The 24,373-nt window shown below is 37.4% G+C and overlaps 1 protein-coding gene across 2 annotated transcripts in view; it reads right to left on the reverse strand.

The window, feature by feature from the left end:
- Window positions 1–3,263: 3,263 nt before the first annotated feature.
- Window positions 3,264–24,373, reverse strand: part of FTO (FTO alpha-ketoglutarate dependent dioxygenase) — a 232,911-nt gene continuing 211,801 nt past the window's right edge. For both annotated transcript variants that reach the window (XM_062007502.1, XM_062007506.1), the window contains exon 9: window positions 3,264–6,741. In XM_062007502.1, the coding sequence (XP_061863486.1) occupies window positions 6,591–6,741 (151 nt within the window). In that variant the 3' untranslated portion in view covers window positions 3,264–6,590. The remainder of the gene's footprint in view (window positions 6,742–24,373) is intronic.

Below are 24,373 nucleotides of genomic sequence, written 5' to 3' on the forward strand. Positions count from 1 at the left end.
GTTACGTAAATAGTCCTTAAATTAATTAAAATTACATGTACCAGTACCAAATTAGCAAGGAACAAAAAATATCCTAATAAATTGGTTTGAAAAGAAATGTACTAATACTTTTTTCTCACTTTGAAGTCATGTCAGCCTAACAAAGAACACAACTTGCCAATAACATTACTGTTAATACGGAGACAAAAGGGAAAGAAAAGGCATCAGTGGATAGAAGAGAAAAACCAGCAACGAAAGAGTTGTGGAATGCTTTGATAGTGTTTGGGTAATCAATTATTAGGATGCTCATAAAAATAACTAGAAAAGTAGCACTCAGTAAAGTACTACTAGAATGCCAAGTAGGTACCAGACAACAGTGCTAACAGGTGCATAACTGGCATTCCAGTTTGTTCCAGCAATGCATCTTCATCTTGATAAATAGCACCCAAAATGCCCACAGGGTATTTTCTTATGAGTTTCCTAGTACAGCAGTTCTACCACCTTGTGGGATGTGCAGCAGACATACTTAAAACAGAGCAAAAGAGTGCAGACTGTCTTATATTACATATACCATATCTGCATATTCTCCATGGAGTAATTTAATAGTTCCAATAAAATTCACCTTTCCCATTGAGAGCTCAGGGACTTGGAATGTAACTAAAAGATTCACTGGAAAGTTTAATCAAACATTAGGAGGCCAGAAAGATCTCTGTGAGCATGAGATGCATTACCGTGTGCTATGCAATTAAATAGTATGTTAAATATGACATGAGGAGAGATTCCAGCTCCATTTACAGATCTATCTTTGGAGAAAAGAAGTTCTATGAGAGCATCTTTAGTCTGTAAACTGAGCTGACTAACTGGAGGTAACTGAAACCTGCCAGCGACGGGGGGTTACGTATGCTTGGTTCCAGTGTTAGCAAAACACGGCTGCACTTTTGACCTTTGCCTCAGTTTCCCTGTTAAAGGCATCCTGAGATCTTAAGATAAAAAGCCAATTTAAAATATCACGATGATTAGATGTTAAATTTTTCAGAGAAGCTTTTGAGCAAAGGAGTTGGGAAAATTTCTTCCCATTCCCTGTAACTTACACCTGGATGGATACAGTGATATAGAAAAAAACAGAGGAAAAGCTGCTGAGAATATACAAGTGATTTTGCTGCACTCATTTGCTCCTCTTTTTATGTAGACATTCACCTTTCACAAGAAACCAAGCTTCTCAGGACATGCTGGATAGCAAAAAGCTCTAGTCATATATGCTTAGTTTCAAAGTTATGTTAGGACTCTGAGAGAGAAATCAATGTATACTATATTAAAAACAATCATCACAGCCCTTTAAAATGATTGGATAGTTTAGCTTTGAATGCAAGTCAACCTAATACAGGGTTTAATGGCTTTTGACAGATTGTTCCACTGATCAAGGGAGATGTATGAAAATAACTACCTACCAAGCCCTGATTTGATTTTAAGAAAAGAAAACTGAAGGTTAATGGTAAACAGAAGTTGATTGTTCACATTTTCACTGAAATAACTCTATCTGACCTGTTCTTAGAAGCAGTGAAATAAAGGATAATGGGAATCCTATACACCTGACTTTTTACTTTGGCCTCTAATCAAGGGGACTAATCAGACCAAGATGTGTTGGCATGAAGGCAAGTATTTGATGATACAGAGGGGGAGGAGAACAACTTTTGTGACCAACTTCTGATTCATCATTGACAAGCAATGTAAAACCAGTGGAGTATTAGAGGAGGTAAGTCACAGCATAGTATGTCCTTTTCTGTTATGTGAATGATGAATGCTCTCTCCAAAGCAACAAGAAAATAAACCACAGTTTTCATGTCATATGTGAAAGGCCCACACTGAAACAACAGCATTTTAATATGATAATTTTATCAGCTATTTGCTGACTTGTATATGACATCTTATCCAGCCAGTCCTGCAGTTTTACCCAGTACAGTTATTTTGCAATTGTACAAATTACCTTCTCTTGTTCAATCAATGTCCCCAGGCTAAGGTGAAGAGGACAGATAGATGTAAATTAAGATGCAAGCCCAGCAACATTGAGGGTGATGAGTCTCAGTTTGAGGTGGAAAGGGAATAGTGGTTTTATTCAGGATTGCCTCTGCCCTTACAGGTGGGGTGAGGTGACAGCCAGGATCAGGCAGGTTGGGAGACCTCAGAAACATTGAATATCGGTGAGTCTGAGGGCCTAAGTCTTTCATCAATATTTAAGAGCTCTCACCCTCTAAAGCTAGATTAGTATCGGGTTGTGCTTTTCACTCTGTTGTGACAAGTGTAGTGGTTGTCTTTTTTCAGACAAGCAACCTCACTGCAAACAGCACTCTGTTTGTCTGACCCTTCCCCACAGCAGCTCTCCATCCCAGTGGGACAGCTCAGAAGATGAGCTACAGCAACTTGAATCTCAAATGGGAAACAGATGTTGACTGGAGGTACTCAGTCTATAGAACTGTTGTAGGACAGATGGGGGGGCTGAATCTGGGGACTAGGGTTTCTCATACCTGTTGCTATAGTGGAACAATCACTCTTCCCAACTCTGTAACCTTGGTGTAAGACAACAGTGGTCGGCTCCCAGTAAAAAGCTGAGGACCAGCTGTCAGGGGCACGAGGGGGACTAAGCAACCAACACTAACTTTGCACCAGGTGGTAACAATTCAGAGAGAGATCCTGACCTGCACTGTACAAGTTACTGTTCAATGACTCCCATATGAGTTCAGTTAATAAAGTTGTGGCCTTGAGAGAGAATATTCCTTGCACCTCATATGCATCTCATCTCTCTTCCCATCCTCTCATCTCATCTTAGACATCAGCTCCTGAGCTACTTTAATCTCTGTTACATTGGTTCAAGTTCCAGTGCATGACACAAGACTAAGGGAATGGCATTAGAACAATCGAGAAAGGAGCAATGCCCACTCTTAGCACACTACAATACTTTAGCCATCATTCATGATGGATTCCAATATTATTTTCTTTTTTTCTTGTTATGGCCTTGGAATCTCTGAATCTGTCCCACAGCATTAAGAAGTCTAGCATGATTTTAAAGTGCATCCTGCATCACTACCAGTAAAACTAAAACTGTATCTGGATGATAATAAGACCAATGATTTGGATATTTATTACACTGCATGTTCCCCATCCCAGTTTCCAGTCACTGACTATTCACGGCATTCTTATTTACACTCAAGAGAATCAGAATCTCCTGTAAACTTAAAATCAATATTTTTTATTTACATAACCTTTAAAAAGAAGAAAGGACCTACAGGAGAAAATATTTTCATACACAGAGACATGAATTAAGCATTATGAAAACATTTCTAATTACATTGCATAACACAGCAGTTTTCTATCAAATACTTAAAACTGGCCTCTACCTTTCATCCCCCAAATTACAGAAAAATAAAGGTTTTTCATTTCCTGCCAACATTTTCTTTCTATCAGCATAAAAACAACTCTGTATCAGATTTTTTAGAGAAAGCCCTTGCCTCAAGCATTTAATTTGTATTGGTTCCATGTTTAGTCAGTAGCTTTTGTAAAATTGATGAATATTGTCTAAAGGCAAGTGCAGACAGGCAAACAGATCTGTATCTTCTGTAATCCATTTAGCCTGACGCACACGTGCAAGAGAACTATTTTACCTTAATTCTTTCATGTCTGATGAAAAGTAAATGTAAGCAAAGTCATGAACTCCACCATTTAAAAAGAATCACTGAATCTAATGTTAAAAGCTAATTTATGTTCTCACCTCTTCCCTGAAAAAAACCTGACCTTGGTTCTCATGCCTCTAGAGCATCCAGGCTTGGCAAACAGTTGTTATACACAGAACATCCATTAGAGGCTGTGTCTTTCAGCTCATCCAAAATGGAAATGGTTATCTAATGCTGGAATATAAAGGGATTGCTGAAGTATCATTGCAACATAAGCTAAACTATAACTATAAAATAAAGAAAACTTTGAAGTATTTGTCAGCTTCCAGTACATAATCCAAACATAGCAATAATTTACACTTGCTCTCTCATTTTTTAAACAGGTTTTTACCTTTAACCATATTCTCCTTTTGGGGTGTACCTTTTGGCATTACTACATGCTTCGAACAGTTCCATCAACCTTACTCATGTCTTTGCCTATCAACTCCTGTGGGCTTTGGAGATATGAAATCTTCTCAGATTTCTGTGTTTCAACTGAACTCAATCAAGTTACACTGATTCAGATGATGTGAGACTGGAATGCAACACAGCATTAATCCTCTTTAACTACTTGATTATTGGTATTTTGCCAGTGAATCTTAGGTCTTATCTATTCCAAAGGTGATAATTTGTCTGAGTCATTGCCATCCATGGCTTAAATGAGTGCTATCTGACAGCACTGAGGCTAGTACTAGCTCAGCGAACTCAGTAGCTTAAATTTTCAGCATAGACATGGCCTAGAATCATGTATTTTTAAAAATGCTATTATTGCTGACAGCAGTTTCCTAATACAGGAAAAAGAAAACAGTGGGTTTTTTTTTCACTACTGCTGGAAATAATTATTTGCCAATCACATTTTAATAGCTATGCCTCCACTTCAGCTACAAACTACAACATTGATGTGCCTTCTCTACTCTTTATGGCTGTCAGATTCATTTCAACACTGTGATCCCCATGGTTTCTAGCAGTGCTTAATTAAACACAAAATAATCATAAAGTAACAGCATAAACAAACAATCCCCTCAAACGCTGTGTTAACAGTGTTACATCATTAGCTTGTTAGAATTCATCTTGCTCATCTCCAAAGTAATATCTGTTTCTGTGAGAACTGCCTTTGCAAAAGCAGAATTCCCACATCTTCAGCTAGCTTTTCTCTAAGTGATCTCCAAAGTAAACAGTATTTAGTGTGGCATTAATCCAAATATCTGCTATTTGCCCACTGGTAAAGCCAGCTTTAGCTAGTGCAGGAAAGAAAAAGCTATGCTTATAGCATAATATTTCCAAATGCTAAGAAATCTGTGGCACAAGACACAACAGATAAATGTATAGATCAAGGTTATAATACAATAAAACCTATTTTAAATAATAATATATTCTTCAGAGTGTCTTTACATTCAACAGGGTGGCTAACAGTTTTTGCAGAAGCCTGGGACTACAGTGAAAATGCAGGTCTTTATACTTTTTCTGGCATAGTTATGTCAGAGGTGTTAAGAGGTACAGTCTCTACTTGATATAATTGTCCTGGCAAAAGCTGGTAGGTGTAGACACAGTTTTATACCACTAAAACTCAATTTTTGCTGGCACAGCTTCTTTAGCTCCAGGGAGGTCTGGCATATGTTGTACTGTCACAAGTACAATTTTTGGCAGTGCAAAGCTTATCCTCTCCCAGAGCACTCTGCCAGTCCAGCATACTGGTATGTGCTGGGTAAGCCTGGCCTCAACAATCAGTTTAAACAGAAGATTAACATAGGAGGCATATTCATTTCTTGGTGGCAACTTCAAGCTCTTACTGGTTTCTTTTCTAGTAGTCACACAGATTGAGTGCTGTTTCACCATAACATGATTTTCTTCTGCTTTTTATGGCAAGGGAAAAGGTGTACACCAGCTGAAGTTAAATCAGCAACTTAGCCAAATGAAAAATCTCTCTCTCATTCAGGAGTGCCCTGAATTGTCTGACACAGAATTGTTCTTTTTATAGCATGTTACTAGAAAATAGATCACAAACAGCTTCATTTCTCACAGTCTTCTGGTTTTGTTCTCATAGATTTCACTAGGTCAAGAGAGATGCTGCAATGCCCAGTATCACACAACCTAAATCTAATCTGTCAGAAGACCTGACACCTCCAATAGAAACCCACCCTTAGGTACATCCGCACTCTAGACAATGTACTGAGAAACCTGGCCTCAGAATAGGACTCACACATGTAGAAACAAGTAATGGTAAGGAATTCTAAGTTCCAGGGAGCTCAGGAGGTATAGATGCACATCAGAAATCTGTCTCACTGCTACTCAATTGCCATGATGAAAATAGGCAAGAAAGTCTTGGGATCTATGTCAGGATTTTCCTCCAGAGGTCCTTATCTGAAAAAATGTTCTAATGAGGAGCCATTCCATAAAGGACTTTCTCCACTGCCCCCTGCATCTCTGTCTAATGACAGTGGATAAAGAAGTCACAGCTCTGCTATGAGGATATCCAGCAGGTTGACCTCAAGCTGGCCGCTCATCAGGATGCCCAGATCATGGACATTGCTGTGTCACAGATGTGAACTGTGTCATAGCTTTGAACTTGGCTCAAATCTGCCATGCCTCTGGCAGTTCTAGGCACTTGTGGAAGCTCAAATTTAGATGGGCTATAGAGTCAATGAGAATTAGAGTTGAGGAGGAAAGAACTGAGGCTGATGTTCTGGACTTCAGGTCTTAAAAGCCACCTGTTTCTGCACATTTTGGGGGCTGAGGTTTTTATTATGAGACAGTAACTACGGGACTTTGTGAAGACCAATAAATTCTGCATTGATAAATAAAATAACACATCATCATGGAATCATAGAGCTGAAAAAATTTATGTTAAACTGAAAGCCTTCTCTCCAAATGATGAGCATCAATAATTATAGACTGGATGTTCACTTGTTATTCTACCCACTGAATAAGATTTTGTAGATTAGCAATTACTTCTTCAAGATCATATGGCAGAGGCATATTAGATTCATCATCTGTCCAGAAAGGATGGCATTCTGGTTTCTGGTCTTCTGGCAAGCTCTCTGCTGCTTCTGACTGGCATCTGAAAAGAAAGGTAAGCAGATGGACTACTTAAGTAAAACTGCATCAAGAAACTAAATACTCAGCAAGGATACATTTGTGCATTAATTTAAAGAGAAAGATGATAATAAAAAAGAAATACCATGTCTTTTGACCAAACGGATTGTTCATTTCCACTGGAGTGTATTTCTGTCATAGGCTTTGTGTTTTCTATAGGGATTTCTCAAAAAAGCCAATCACAAAGAAAACTCAGTTAGTGTACCTTTATACGGTGAATTATTTTTTCATTATCTCAGCTGTTATTTAAAGTATGTGATTAAACCATTATCAGATTTAAATGTTTGCCAGTTTCCAATGTATTACTAGATTATTGAGAAAGATTAAACTGAATTTACTGCATTAAGGTCAGGGGGGATAGATTAAACAATATTAAAGAAGCTGGACTAGCTTTGTAGATTCTGGAGATTTACAAGTGTATCAACCTGCTTAGCTCTGAAAAAAGCAATATAAAAAGAGGAAATTCTATAAAGATAAATGGAAATGGAGGTTAATAACAACTTCCAATGATGAATAGGTGGGCAAAACTTCCATAAAATTAAATTAAGAGGTTAGTGTATGTTAGTCCCCAGAGAAAATGTTTAAATTACAGTGGTTTTTATTAAATGGATTATTCATCAATAGCAGTGAAGTCTAATTATAATATTCAACTGAACTGCAGCCTGCAGAGGAAAGTTTTATAAGTGGCAACCATCACATCTCTTAAGATTAGACTGTAATACAACACGATACATCAAAAAAATGGTCAGAGTTCAAGTAAGATTTCTCTCCCTCTGTTTCCTCCTCCTCTCGAAGAATTCGCATGTTGCTGATTAATTAGTTAATGTTTGCAATGGGGCAAGACAAAGAAAAATGCTAAGCATTACCTCAATTTTGGTATATGCTGTGGTTCTACATAGTTCTTGAAAGAGGTAACAAACAGATTGTAGAAATACATTTTTATCTCTTGTAAGATGTTTAAAAAAATCGTGTTCTATAGAGCACATAATTGTTTTTATAATTTTAAAGTTGTTTTAAATGTGTATTTTCTACCTCTTTAAAATGAACTCTAAAAATACTGACACGTGCAACTTCCTTGTCTACACCATCAGCCTTCTGGAAGAGACGGTTTCCAAATGAAACATGTCTTCTCTTGGGAATTATTAATGGAATTGTAATCCCCATGAGAAAACATACTTCAGCTTTACACCCATGTTGGTGTGTGGTTAATTGCTGCACCAGCATCCTGGGCACTCAATCCATCGTACATTACACTACAAGGACAGTATTAACACATAACATTCCAATATATCTTCAGCTCTCCAAATCAGCCCCTGATAATAGCATCTGTTAACATGCACTAAGTACTATTATGTAGCACATCACTTCATAAATAATAAGATTAGCCGACCTCAGGGCCCTGGGAAGAGTAATGTGTTTAAATGTTCTCATTATTTATTTAAAACAAGAATTAAAGGAACAGAAGCTACTTGTGACAATCCTCTTAGCATAAATATTAAACTGTTTGCATTGATAAGCTGCACTGTACAGAATAACAGAGGATTTGTTTTGCTGTCTGCTTTATAATAGTTGTTAGAGCAAATGCAGTTTAGTGTATGAGTTCTGAGAGGTACTTAACTGATTGTGCCATCATGTTCTGAAGACGTTTTCCAAATTATATAAAGGAATGGGAGAAAATTAATATGCAGGGGAAGCTGAAACTAATTACAGCATAACTCTATAAGGCTTTTAAAATCTTGCTTTATTTTCTGTCTTGGCACAAAATAATATGCTCAATTTGCTGGGTGGTAGAAGATATTCCAATTTAAGCATTTCAATCTAAGAGTGGATAAATTAACCACGTAGAGATTATTGCAGATGACAAATCAAGAAGCTCAGACAGTAAATACTCCAGGCATGTTATGTGGTCTGTAAAACTCAACTTATAAAAATAAACATTCTCTCTCACACACATCTGCTATTAACAACACAGTTTCTGCCAAGAGGAAAAACACTCCGACTTTTAGTTTCTTCAGCACTTCAGAGTTGATTTTATACCTTTTCGTGTCTCTTTTTTCCCTTGTGCTCTCACATAAATGGATTGACCAGCCTTTCCCTCACATTTGGAGTTTAGGCATTTGTGCTCCTGTAAATGTGGCAGCAGTCACAGTGATGTTGTGACTGGACACCCCACAAGCAACTCTTCCAGTTGCTACTTTACCTTCTCTAATTTTCTTACCAGCAGAGCCATCTCTGAAAGGTCACTCCATGACTATGCATGTGCCTTAACTTTCAGGCAATCATGCACTTGGACAGCTTTAGTCATATCATATTCCATGTGAGGGCTTAGAGGAATGGAAGGGTATCAGGTCCTTGGACTTCCTGTGCAAGTCTGATGACAGAAATGCATCAGTGTACTGCAAAAATATAAACAAGGGGAAGGCAGTGGCATAACATTCCAAGTTCTGCAATCCCATAGCTCCTTTGTCTTTCATTCTGGGATTTTTATTGCTTTGCTTCATATCACTAACAAGAACAGCAGTGAACATTACATTTTTACATTTGAGAGTCACCTATTTTGGCCAAAATTACAAGCCCTATGCTGGATCCACTGACATCAAAGTCAACTGAGGTTGCTCATTTAAAGATATGGGGCTGAGTTCTAAGTGGTCATCACTGCACCTGGCAGTTCAATTAAAGCAATTCATCTACTTGAATGGCATCCACAAATTTGAATGCAGCCATCCAAAGATGTGATTTCTGACTCAGAGTTAGGGTGCAAGAACAGTCCTGTCCAAATGAGTATATTACTATTGATTTTAATAAATTTCTGTGGGAGAAATTGCTCCTACAATGGTCTTCAATTTGTGGCAGAATAACAAAACTTAAGATCCTGCAAAAGGATAGTGACATCTTCAACTGAAGCAGAACAACCAAAGGCACTTAAATAACCACACAGAATAAGTTCAAGTTCCTTTGTATCTGGGAAAAACCAGCCAACATAAGTAAGCAATGATAACTCAGGATAAACAGAAATTCTGTCTTTTCCCTGACACAAAAGAATTTATGAGGCTCTGTGTGGGAAACACTGCAAACATGTAAGGATGGTGGTAGTGGAAAAGTATCAACAGTCATCTTCAAAAGAGAGTAGATCTAATATGTGCACATTGTATGCACAAAATGTGTTAAGAGTGGAAATAACACATGCTCTGAGATACAGAACAGATGCCAAATCAAGAGGCATATTTCATATCTTATTTGCAGCAGGAGAACACAAAAACCGCCGTGATATATTTAAGAGCCATTTAGCTCCAACACCTTGGTAATACATGTCCACTAACATTTAACAGAAAGGACTTATTTAAAGATGTGCAGAATGCACAAAACTCCATGGTCCCTACTTTCTTGCTAAAACAACCATATTTAAGGATCAAGTAGCTGCACTGCACATTCTCACTACTTCTCACCTGTAAACTTCACAGATTTTTGATCTCCTTTTTGTCTGTTTTTACCAAATGGACTTTGCTCATTAAAACATACCAATTGTTGAATATTAATATAAGTTCAGCTAAGTCACAACAAACATTTGCATGACTGTATGACTATTTGCATGACAATGTATGACACTTCACTTGCAAGATGGCTAATTTCACCATGGGCAGGTGTACATTCACTGAGACAGACAGTTGCCTGGTTCTGGTCCCTTGGGCTACACTGACATTTTGATGATCAGGGAGTCAGCTACATTAGAGGACACTGATCATGATGCTAAAATTAACCAAGCTAGCTAAAGTGTGTGTTAATTATGAGTATGCAAGCAGTCAATAAAAGGTTAATGCAAAAGCCAAAGGATAAATTTATTTCAGTATTGCATCACTCTACTGACTAAATGACTAATATTATGCTTTGTTTTTAATCAATATATTTTACAGTAATGTGTGAGCCATTGATTTGAAAAACAGTCTTATTTCTAACAGTTGTCTTGCAACTACTAAGTATCAAGTATCAATATACTTAAAACACTCTTTTTTCAGAACAGATACTTTTTTGTTCCATTGTCAAGAACAGGAATGCATATAAGCCAGGAGGTGGCCTCAGGTTCTGCTGATGAATGTGATTAATGCAAATAAGAATTATTGCCTAGGAACCTAAATAAGGTACTGTGAATTAGCGCCCCTGGATTCTGTTGTTTGTCTCCTCCACAGAAGTGCAGTCAAATCAGATCAATAGGGGTCAATTTGTAGCTCAGACTACACAGAGGTGTTAAGAGGGAGAAGATAGTATGCATAGTCCTGCTTCATAGATGGCACAATTTTAGCTGTTTATCCCTGGCAGTTTAAATAGCAACAGAGATCATGTGGGAATTCATGAGGGAAGTCAAGGAACATGGGTCTGGCCATCTTCCCAATGCACTGATACTGTCAGAAAGGGAAGATGGGGTGTTTTGCTTTGCATGTACACACTAATTAATAAATTCTTATTCCAGCATTTCTGAAAATGTTCTTTTATATAGGAATTATTTCCTCCCTTCCTTCATGCTAGAACAAAGGTGTTACTGAGCTGTTATTCAGAACTTTGAGGGTGACAGAACCCTGGCCCAGGCTGCCCAGGGAGAGTGTGGAGGCTCCTTCTCAGGAGGTTTCCAAACCCACCTGGATGCTCTCCTGTGCCCTCTGATCGAGGGGAACCTGCTTTAGCAGGAGGTCAGACTGGATGAACTCCAGCAGTCCCTTCCAATCCCCACCATTCTGTGATTCTGTGAACTTAGTGTTTTTTTAAAACAATGGCCCACTTAAAAAGTGTGTTCAGATCATCCTACTAAGACGAATGTATTCATTAAATCCATATTGACATTGGTTAAAATGGTACAGCACTGCTAACATGGATGCTGCTCTGAGTAAGAGCAACAGCAGTACTTTCTTTATCTTCCATTCTTAAGATTCACAATGACTTAGCAAATTTAGGTCTGAGCAAACATGGGTCATTACTGTTACAACACAAGATCTCTGCTGTGTGAACCCAAATCCTGACAGCAAAGGTACCAGCTGTACACAGCTTTGCTTGCAGGTTTGGACTTTTTCATCTTTGTCCTTCAAACTTTTCCTCTGTCAGGAAATGATTATGCAACCTACATGTAGTTACTCTAATTGTAGTGTTAGGATTATCCTCAGCCATTTCAAGCTGATATTCTTAGTTGCCAGAGCATATGCAAGATAACACATTACATCCTCAGCTATCTGGATTGCTACGCAAATCACAGAGAAAAATATGAGATTACATACACGAGAGCAACTGCTCAAATAAGTTAACCTTCATTTTTCTTTTTCTAAGTTGTGTATTGCACTGACAAGTATGAAAAACTTACTTCTGTTGCTGAATGCATCACAATTAGAACCTGACACCACTCAAGAAAAAGCTGAAACTTCCAGTGATTTCAGCAAGGCCAAGATTTCAATCTAAATGCTTTTCCAGAAACCATTCACCATAGCCATGGGCTACTAAGCATACTTCTGGAGACCTAGTCCAAGACATGAGATGTACACAGGGAGTTGGGGCTAAACTTGTTTATAGTTAAAACTGTTGAAATCTTGACTATTGATTTGACTCAAAATCAATATTTCAGCTGAACTTCACTAAAATTGAAGGTTGTTTGGAAAACGAAGGTCAGTTAACGTCCCATCATGGCACAGGACTAGGATGCAATGTTTTCTGATCTCTTTCTTTCAACTCTATAAAATATAATCAAGCCAATAACTTAGAAATCCTTCACTTGGGATTGAGGTTAACCTTCATAATTTGTACCCTAAAAACTGTTTACAGAAAACATAAATGATGTGGAAAATACAAATATATTGAAGTATAACAACATGGAAGATGTTTTCTTCCTTTGGCTGTAAATGCTTCAACCAATAAAATTCTAAAAACTGGAATTTTGAAAGTTATTGAGTTCAATCTAAACCTTAAACCAAAGACTTTCTTAGCTTTTAAAATTAGTCAATCAGAAAGCTGTGAGCCTTGGCAGAGAGCCTTTCCTTCAGATGTTCCATGCTTGTTCTTACTGTGACTATGCACAACTAAAATCTTCCCAGCTTTACTCTGCCTTTTAAGAGCAGAACAAATTACATCAATATTTGACTTTGCAAACCAGATTTCAGATGTACTGGTCCCAAATAGGCAGTGAAATGAAGTGGCCAGATGGAAAGAGAGTAGTGCCTCTTCCTTTTGAATATCTAATCCCCAGTGTACTCCCAAGGAGTCTGTCCCATTTACATTAAGTCACTGCTGATGTTCATTCATGTGCTGTAACTAGAGTGTGCCCTGCCATAAATAACGGCTGAGACCAAGACTGCATTTATAGAAGAGACAAAATGAGTTTGTTTCCAGATAAGAAACTTGAAAAGAGAATGCCAGATTTAGGAAGGGATGGAGGCAGTATCAGTTAAATTTTAATCTGAGAAAAAAACACATATCAGCTGCACAAATATGTAAGTACAAATGCACACGATGTCATGTTATAAGATCTTTCCTGTCTGCTTCTTTCAAAAGTTCATAATGACTTGTGTCACTGATGTATTTGGCCTTTACTACTGAACCAAAGTTTATAATCAGTGACCCAAGGGCTTTATGCCTCCAAAGTCATCTGTTCTATAGGTAATGAGGACGCTGCTGAAATGTCCCGAGGTATTACTGGTGACATAGCAGGATAGCCTGAAAACAGACAGCATTATCCTTGTGTGCACTTCTACAAAGTGAACCTATAACAGAATCCATCTTTTAACACTGGCCTGCAGAGAGTATTTTGCCATTCCATAGAGAGGCAGGAGAGAGATCAATGAACCTGGCACTAAAGAGGCTTAAGTGACAGTTGCATGACCTTGAAGACAATTTCTATTGCTTAAATTGTAAGTCAGGTAAATATGAGAAAATCTGAAATTGTAATACCCTCTAAGTGCTGAAATAACAGCAACCAAAGCACTAGTGGAGTCCAATTGCAGGTTCCCAGTGGTGCACCAATGATGTTTTTATAGGAATATATTAAAAAAGTATAAAAAATATTTTAAAGTAATATGTTATTTGCCTTAACTGTAGAGAAATTAAAATGCAACTTTTTTTTTGGTCTACAATATTAATTGAAATCTGTAAAAATATACTTCAGACTTCCTATTTAGCTGACAAATTATGGGAAAGGATAAAGATTTGCTGCACGATATCTTCAGCTACTGAGTGAAGACCGTAAAACAAAGGACTGAAACCTCAGAAACATTCCACCTCTGGGTGGAAAGAATAGAAGAATGGAAGAAAGAGGACTCAAAAAGTTCCTTTCTCAGATATAGCCATCTCTACTGTGGGTGAATTAATAAACAGAAATCCACCCAAAAATACTTCTGATGAGTTTATCTATGACCTTGTCCACCAATTCCACCCTACCAGAGGGGAATATCTAGTAGAGGGCACTGCAGCAACTTTAATGTCGTGAAGAAGAGTGCTGCCATCAGATGCATGATGTAAAACTGACTTCCCTATACACAGCTTTTCCTCCCCTTTATGGCCTCTGTCCAACAGACCTAGAAACTGTCCCTGAGAAAACTAGTGTACCTCCTATTCCCACAAGAGAATGGCTGTGTGTGGCAGCCTCCATTCCATGTTTGTTTGATTTTTTAATTAAGAAACAGCACTACTCTCTATAAAGTGTAGAGAGTAGGGAAATCCCCCAGAGAAACACTGTATAAATAACATGGCATTTGCTGAAAGATGAAGTTTAATCCAATTTAACCTATAGGTCTACAAATTTTTCCTTTTCAACCCTGTTTCTCAGATGGTTTTGTTTCCTGTTTTTAGACTAATATGTATATAAAAGTAATGTATCTTGACTGTGTGAGAGCATGTTTATACATATTTATGTACACACTCTTTCATACCAATACTTGCAAAAAATCCCTTCAGTCCAAAAGAGACAGCATGAAGAAATGTTCAGCACCACAGACATGGATTTAGTTCTATATACTTTTCATGATCAGCAGTGGGATGTGATTTATTCCCTCTCTGTTGAGAATATTTGGCTTTGATTTCAAACAATGTAGAAATATATCAACCTCAATACAATCTATATTCTCTCAAAAGGAACCCAAAATGCACTAAGCCTTTGCTGAGGCATCTGATGTTCCAGTTCCCTCTGTTGCACTGTATGATCGGCTGTTTAATTTCACTTGCGATCCCCACTTTCCTATGATTTTTTTCAGACAAAGAAACAAAATGTCTGCTATATGCTGAGTATAAACACAGCTGACTTGTTTTCCCCAAAGTATTGATTTTATGCACTTTTAAAATAACTATTTTCATTCTGTTTGCATAATCAGCTGGGGCATTGTTCCTCTACATTTGCAGAAACACAGATGGAATTGCTGATTTGGAGCCTTTGGAGAGATTTTACAGTATTCTCCAGAATCTAAGGTTCTATTAAAATAAGGTTTCAAGTACTTCTGGTTGTGAAGATAGCCTGGACAATGTAAATTGATGCATGGTTATCTTGTTGAGTCCACAACCAGACAGACAGATGCAATAGCACCAAGGGAGCTCTGAACTTCCCCCACTTATTTTATTGGGTGTTTACTTGAGGCCAGATGCTCCCCTCTGTTGTGCAGAATGGCATTAAATGACTGAGAAAAAGAGAGGAAAAGGAAATGGAAATAACAACCAACAAAGAAAAGGAAAGGAAATCTCCACAGCCTGCTTCCCATGGGGCTACAGATGCCCTTTCTTGCCAGTGTTAGAGTGCTGGAAGATTTGGGGCTGGGCCATGCATATGGCACATTTTTAGAAAGACACTATTTTCCAAAAGAATGCCACTCAGAAAGTTATTGGTGCTTCCAGCACCATTTAATGTTCTACTTTATCTCTTGTACTCCTTTTATGTGGGTGTCATATAGTCAAGGAAAAATGTAAACACAGGGTGGTTCTAGATGACACTGCAGGAGGATGGCCCTTCCATGTAATGCTCCCTTATCTAAAGTAAGGAATCTTATTTTCCAAAATCTTCCAGGTTTACGGACTCTGTTCTTCTGCCAGAGAGCTAAAACATTTTCCTTCTTGAGCGTCCTTTTCCTTAAGACAACTTTTCACATTAATAAAAATCAACTGCTGGATGACAAATCTCTACTTGTTATATGTGGAAAGTAACACCAAAAGAAACATGACTGAATGCAACCAATGTAACAATATTACTTGATCCTTAAATCAGACTGGACAGAAATGGACTGTATCTTTTCAGCATGAAAGCTACATATATAATCCTTTCAGCTCAAAGTGCTTCCTGAATCACTCCTGCAAGCTGACAATACAACCCACCCTCAAAATCCCACAACCTCCATCAGTCCCAAAGCAAGGGTGATACAGATGGGACAGCACCTGAGAGCAGAATGGAATCACAGACTTTAAGATATTTGTAGTAACTGCTGTGGCAAGGAGGACTCTGCATATGATTTTACACAGAACAGCCCTCTGTTGATGCAAGTTTGTTAGGAAGAGTGATACCAAATGGAGATTTTGCCCCAGAAAGCATGATGCCCAGCTGCCTTCAGACTCTTACTAAAATGCAGCTCTCACTAACTTTGGTCCAATATAGTGAACTTGCACGTATCATTAGCCGAAAGGAATCTACAGCAAGCACTGTATGGGAAAGCCAAACAGCCATGAGACTCTCTATTTGCAGACTGAAATCAATGTCTTGCTTATAATTTTATCTTGTGATATATACACATATATATACACATATCTCTGTATACATGGATACATATTTACTCACACATTCGAGGAGCTTACATCATATTTTCTATCAAGAGATACGGCCTCAAACTCCTACGTGGTTTAGGGAACAACAACAACATGTTTATTGTGCTGCAGAACTACATTGTCTTCCCTGTGTTGTGCACCTCAGCTGTAGCCTGCAACCAGAATGTTTATAACATATATTGGAACTAATACTATAACAGCAATGCAATCGTATGGACTAAAAAACAGTTTCCTTTAGGTCAACATGAGGTCAAACAGAAGCAGGAGGGAACAAATAATAGGGAAATGATAAAACAGGTACAGGAAAGGCAGAGACTCAAAAAGAGGAAGAAGTTTAGGAATAATAAAAAAAAGAGAAATCCTCATGTAACTAAACACATTTAAATGACTGCAGAATTTTATGGATAAATCAGTAGAAAAATATACCACCAAAAAATTTCCAGTGTTGGCAGAGAAAGTCTTCATGTCCCAGCAAATGCTACAGTATATCCAGGCACAATGAAAATCATATGGCAAGAATATGCTTGATATGCTTTTTCTATATAAGTGGAGCAAATCTATCTGATTCCCAAAGACCACCTCAGGATTTTTTTATACCTACCCTTTGCATTTCAAGTAACTGAAAACATTCTACAGAGCTGTTAAATATCCTTTTCTACTTTAAGGTGTAAATAATCACCATCGACCAAATACAATGCACTTCTTTACTTATTTTTAACTTCACTAAGGGGAGAAATTCTGTGTGAAAGTGCAGCATGTCTACACCTCAGAATTCTGCAATATTTTTTTTACCAAGTAAAATTCCAGCACATACTCAATGATGATTAGTTATATAGTCAGGAATACACTTTCCTTTATGGATCAATTTAAACATGTGATAAACTACATGCACCTCATCCTGCCCTACTTTCACAAACATTATTTCCAGGAGCCCTTAAAAAAAGTGCAAGAGCCTGATCTACAATATTCTATCAGTGGACTTGAATTCTCTCAGCACAGTGAAGACTTATTCACCCAAGAGAGCACCAAAAGGCTACTAGTCGGGAAAACCTAAACTGTCTATTGCAATAAATGCATATAGCTCTTCATGTTATTTTCCATGGTGTAAAGAGTCCTTCTTACTGCAATATCAATGACTTTAAACTATAGACTAAGATTTTAGACCTTTTGGTGGTGCCAGCTTACTTGTTTTATATGCTATGATACATAGTCCTGGCTTTGAGCTATCGCTCACTACTGATGCTTTTGACGCTTTGTTCTCTTTATACTTTAGGACGGAAAATAACAAATAATGCTGAGTTCTCTTCTTACTCTTGAATTCTTCTGATGTCTATCTTCAGAACTCTTCTAACATCCAATTTATGTCATTCTTTTTCTTTCCTGTGCTGTGAATTTGAAATGAAAGAAGGTAACATTATATCATAAGATCTACGTATGATTGAAATGGTCTTCGGAGTAAACTTCAGAATTATTCCTAAAACTAGCTTGCTTCAATAGAAAGTAAAAAATTGCTTTTCAATAGATAATGCAACTACTCTTGCAATTCTTCTGGGATGAAGTTATTGCTATAGGAACACTCCTAACAATAATAAAGTATATGGTGCCAGTACCTGAAGAGCCATTCAAATGGGTTATTTAGTATTTACAAGGCACAATTCAAAATAATTCTCAAATATTGTTGTGCTTCCTCTTGACAAATTCTGTATTACAAAATGGCTACAAAACCTTAAGTTTGTTAATGACAGAAGTCGCCATTTGCTGAACTGATTGACCTGCAATGCTACTCCCAAGTTATTCTGTCATGTAAGTCCTCCTAAAACATCACATCAGAATTCTAAAGACCTCTCACATTAGTTAATTAAGGACTCAATTCAATCTTCTATCAGGTTTGAGGAAAATGCATAGTCACATATTTAAATCTCATTTAGCCCAGTGGAACTTTCAAATATATTTCAAGTTCAGCACAGGCTTAAAAGCTTCACTGCCTAGGGTCCCTAGAGATAATCTCTGCATCGCTGCTCAATGCACAGCTGTTTACATAGACATGATTAACTGCAACTTTTCCTAAGAACTTGTCTTTAGAACTACCCCTATCCTAGTCCCTATCCTCATACTTAAGTCTCTAGTCCCTGTATTGTACTGGCCACTTATCTTTAATTCATTTTGCAATGGGCCTGAATCTTCCACATGTTATCTGAACTAATGCAGGACTATAATCACGCACTAGAAGCACCTTTCAGGGATTTCTGCCATGTAACCTACACAGTAGCCACACTGTCAGGTTCAAATTCTGTGGATAACGGTGTAATAATTTGAGCCTGAGGAAACAGAAATCTTCTCTTGTTGGCTGACATAAGCTCTCCATCTCTCATACTTTGTGAAGATTCATGAGAAATCAAGATAATGATAAGTATCCATTTCAATACTCTCACAAGAGTATTTCACTAGGTAGGCAAACGTGAGAGTAACATGGAATAACCTTGTTTCCAGTTTTTTAGAAGTACATTCAAGGGAGTAGAGAAAAGAGACTGTGGAGACAGGTGGAAAATATGTGACAATGATTAACGCAATTTGCTTCACATCAGATTTAAAACTGATAGATTGGAAGGAAATATCACGAACGAAAGAGCTCTCTTGCTTAGCAGAGGAAGCTGGAATTTGGAAATGAACCCAGAGAGATTCAAATATGCCTGTTTTTTTACAACGAAGTCAATCATACACTGGGACAAACAAAAGAACAGAATATTCTTCATTTTTGACATCTTCAAATCAAGAAAAGATTCCTGCCTGGAAACCATGCAGTTACACAGCTAGCAGAGAGATAAAAGGATAACATTTAGGAACTTGTGAAAGAAGTCAAAACAGCTGACAAAAATCCTAAATACAATGATGCTGAAACTTTCACACAACCATTTTTAAATGAGTTTGCTTTGAGTAAGACTTTAAAAATTCTTTCTAATACATCTTGCTGCAAAATTTTATATTCTTATTGGAACAGATACTCCAGGAGAATGAAAGACAGATGATTTCTGTTGTTGAAGTCCTGAAACTTAGCCTTTGAACCCAATACCACTATGGAGAGAAAATCCCTTATTGCAGGGAAAAAAATCTTTAGAAGCATCCATAGTCTCCATTCTCTTGCACTTGTTACAGGCCAGCATAACTTTTTAATATACATAGGTGCAACTGAAAAGAGAATTGGCCAAAATTTATGTAGATATATATATTTAATATTACAATTTTTAATGTAATTTATGAAAAATACTCAATATACAAAAATGTAAGTAAACAGCACGTTTACTGTTTCATTTACTGTGTTTCTCCTAAAGCATCCTGAAATCACTGAAACGTACAAGGTCACACTGAATCAAAGGACATCATCTGCTTGTTCAAAATGTCATTATGGAAGAATCAGAAAAAAGCAGCTGTATTACAAGTCACCTTTCCAGCTCTCACAAACAAACTATTAATGGAGAAAGTCAGTCCTTTACAGTGCATTACAGGACCAAGGTCACCTGGGAAATCGTAAGGCCTCACTGGCTACCCACAAGACCAACTTGATTAGTCCCAATAACCTCCTGCCCTTGCCAAGGGACTGATGGAAAGTCAAGTTTTTCAGCAGACTGCTAACTTGGTGTTCATGCTGTTTAGATGCACAGGTATACAAGCTAAAGTGTCTGAGTTTCATCTGCAGCACTTCATTTCAATTACTGTACAGTGTTCATTACTGTCTATTGGAATTATCATGGGCATTATAATTATATTGAAAATCACAAATTCCTTAAATACAAACATAGTCTAAACTCAAACTTTATGTCAAGATTCATGTCTGCTAAAGAAGAGTCTAACTGGCACAGTTGTTTTCAATTGTCTTGTTCCTTTTGACTACCGTAAGCTCATCTACTCCTACTGTATACTTAACTCCCTTCTATGACTCCATCCACCCAACCACCTCATACTTCCCTTCTGGTGTCACAACAGTGTGCTCTCAGTGCATGGGACATCAGTGCTAGAACAAGTCACAAACTGAATTAACGTCACTGCTTTTAGTATGGTGCCTAAGCCACTGGCCAAGCTCCCTTCTTATCAGCCTAGTTTGTCAGTTACAGGCCACTCACTTTCAAATCAGAATACAAACCTATAAAACACACAAACAGAGGAAAAAGCATGCTCAAAAGCAAAGGAAAATCCAGATTACAGGTGTGCTTGGCATACCTGCAGAGTTCCAGAAATGTATTTTAATGATACAATGAATTTATAACACTTCCTTCAAAGTTCAGAAAGTGCTCAGACAGTTAATGCCTCTTCATTCACTCCTTCATAGTTGACAACTGGCTTAAGGAAAGAAACAAAGTGGTTTTCATTAGTAATACTCATCTGCTCATCACTCCATAGGGATTTGGTGCAAACAATAGAAACCTTTCCACTTTTCCACAACAATGAAAGTTATGACAAATGTATCTTCAAGTTATTTTCTTCATTAATTTGCAGAAGTAACTCTACTTAGGAGCTGCTAGAACCCTTTGTTCTCTAGAGATTTAATGCTAGAAAGTGCTGAACATTTAGTTCTCAGGGATGAAAATGGGAGTGGATGTCTCTCAGCAGCTCATTGCATTAAACAGTAGGGATTGCTCACAGAAAGAATGACAACCATACCTGAAAAATGTTAAGCAAGGTGCTAACAACTCAGTTATTGGCTGGTGTGCACCCAGAAGTGGACCATAAAATGATGAAGACAAAGTAAGTATCACATCTTATGCTTACTTGAAAGGTATTGTGGTAAAAAAAGAAAAAGCCTATGCATTTTGTACTTACTTAGAAAGGATTGCATTTTAAAGCTATGCTTATTTTAAATAATTTACATTGTTTCCACTTATCCATAATCTATTCTGAGAGAATGAGCACGGTGATACCAAATTGTCTATTGGAGCTACTCCCAGGCACAGTTTCCATTCATTGCAAAATACAAAGAATGTTTATAGCCATTCCATAATCATCTTGAATTCAATTATATTGGTCCAAAGTATTTATAAGCATTTATCACATTATAATATTTTAAGTAGCTGAATTTATTTTTTAATATTTTCCATCACAACTTAAATTTGCATTACAAGACTCTTATTTCCTCATAAAAACAATCCACTGGGAAGTGTGGCCATTCTACAGCTAGTACATTTAAACTACTTAGATGGAAAAAAAGATGCATAATCCAAGTCTCATACCAGTTCTACGCTGCCTTATCAAATTGATTTATCTTCAACCTTTTACATCAGTTTTACACTAGCATAATTGAATTGAGTTCAATAGTTACTATTATTTACAACTAAATAAGGAATCCAGTCCACAGCATTTCTTTCCATGACTCAAATATCTAGTCCAAGGATCTGGTAAAACTACATACTTTCAATTCCATGTGTGTTTTTATGCAGATACATGCCGCACACTTTAAACAGTTATGGAAGTGACAAGAACTGGTGCCGTTTAATCTGGTTTGGTTTTTTTCCCCCTCAAAAGGCAAGGACACTTGGACTGTTTAATGCAGTCACATCACAGTACAGCATAATCTCTACTTGTAAGAAATTTCAATTAGTTATTCTTCGCTTTCAGGTACTGTAGCCACTAAAGCAATTTAACTTTAATTCCATCTGACTTCAGTTGTGTTCAAATTATAGTAAAAAGGAAGAAGACAACAAGCTGTAAATATGAAAAGAGACAGAAAATCATTGAGAATCATGCCTTTATGAATATTTGATGAAGAAAGGTTAGATCTACTGCTGGTAAATTACAAGAAATTATGTCCATCATGTGACTCTGTCAGCAAAGGTTAATACAAATAGGTTTGGATTTAGTTGAGATGACAACGAGGATTAAAAAAGATTTGTCCTCTCCTTGCTGCAATTAGTTTTTCTCCTATTATTACTGTAACAGAGTTTATTGTTAGGATTATGGTAACAGAACTACTGCTCAGTGAAATCATTTTGTTTTTCATAATGCTGTGGCAGTTTTGCAATAAATTTTTCATCTCTCCTAATCTACCTCTTTATTGTGCATTTGCTGAAGCAGAGATACAATCATTAACCCATTTCTTGCTGTAAGAGGTCTTATTTTGACTGACAGGAATTTCAGGCACCATCTCAGTAGTTCAGTGCTTGAACTACTCCAGAACTGAATTGCTGCAACAAGTCTCACAGGCTGCCCTAGCACCATTCTGTATTATAGCAGCAAGGGAGGATCTGATGATTAGGTGGGACACCACACAAGACTCTTTAGATAGAAACTAGTGATGACATCTGCTCTTGTCAGCAGTAACAGCTCTTCTGTGCTCATGGTGATGGAAAACGGGAAATCTGGAAGTTTTTACTGTACATGCATACACATCAATAAAAAGAAGTCTTGAAAATCAGACCCTTCCTCTCACATTGTAACTGCTTCAAGCACAAGCTAAAGTGTATCAAACACTTTTCCAAAAATTATTCTCCATAGTAAGAATTTGTTCATAAAACAACTACCCAAACACCATGCCAAACAAATCAGAAGCTTAACTGAAGTTAGGTTATCTTCCAAGACGCACTGAAAAGTTTAACTTCTGAGTCCAAATGTAGCATTTGCTCCTCTTCTGACAAATACCACTACATATATAATTCTTCTCTCCTGGAGTCTGCATTTTCTTTGCCCACTTTTGAGTTTGAATACAGACTTTTAAGAAGACATGTTGTAAGTGAAGCAGAAATTTGAATTGGACATTTTGTATTGTCTGATGAAAACATAATGTTTTGTGTATCTTCTGACCAAGAGACAAAACTCTAGAAGTAGATACTATATAGTTAGGGGTACACAGAATTGATAGGAAGTGTTAAAAGTGACTGGCAAATGACTAATTGGAATTGGCATGCACAGCACAATTGATGGCAAGCAGTCATACTTTGGTGGTGTCCACTGAGAGTTCCATACACTTCTTCCACACTTAACACCACGTGAAAGAAGGAAATTTAACACATCAGGAGGCTTGGTAGATTATCAGAACATCTAATCAATACCATTGACAACAATTCTGTCTAAAAGCGCTGAGGCAACCCTAAGTAAGATATGGCAACAGACATTCAGGACCTTTGCCATTATATTACCTTTGACCCTGTGTTTCCACTCCATACCCAAGAGGCAATGTAGCTTCCTTTTCCTGAGCTCTTCCACCTAACTGCTTTCCAGCTGCCTGGTTTAATAAAATGTACCCTTCACAGTGGCTTTGACCCAGCTAAAACCAAAGCAAATAAAAACCCAGAACCCCCACTAGTGCCACAGCCTCTGAGGCACAAGAAACAGTGATTCAGGTCACACAGTTGCTACCCTGCTGCAGCCATCTTATCAGTTGCATAGATTGGACTTGTGTAAATCTCAGCAATGTTCTCAACATTATGGGACTCAGTGGGATACAAATGGCTTCTTCATGTACTAAGCTTGCTCACAGAGAATTGAGTTACCTGTGGAGCAACTTTCCCACTCTCTGACATACACCTGGTGGTCCTGAAAGACATCATGACAAATTTCCACTCGCCAGATTTAATGCTCTAAAAAGCATCCAGATTTTATTGCTCAAGTTGAAGTTAACTCTGAAAGACAGAAGACAGGGATGCATATGTCTTGAAATACCTCAGGTAGCATTAAGGAAATGAAGTGCAATGGAAAAAACATTAAACTCATAGTATATGCAACATATCGAGTTTGACTGTTGTTCTCATGTACTGTTAATGGCCATCTATCTTATAAAAAAACAAAGAAAGAAAGAAAAACGAAAAAAAAAAAGAGAAAAAAGTGATCAGCCTGTTCTGAAA

This window comes from Colius striatus, chromosome 14, assembly GCF_028858725.1.
Source record: "Colius striatus isolate bColStr4 chromosome 14, bColStr4.1.hap1, whole genome shotgun sequence".
NCBI lineage: Eukaryota > Metazoa > Chordata > Aves > Coliiformes > Coliidae > Colius > Colius striatus.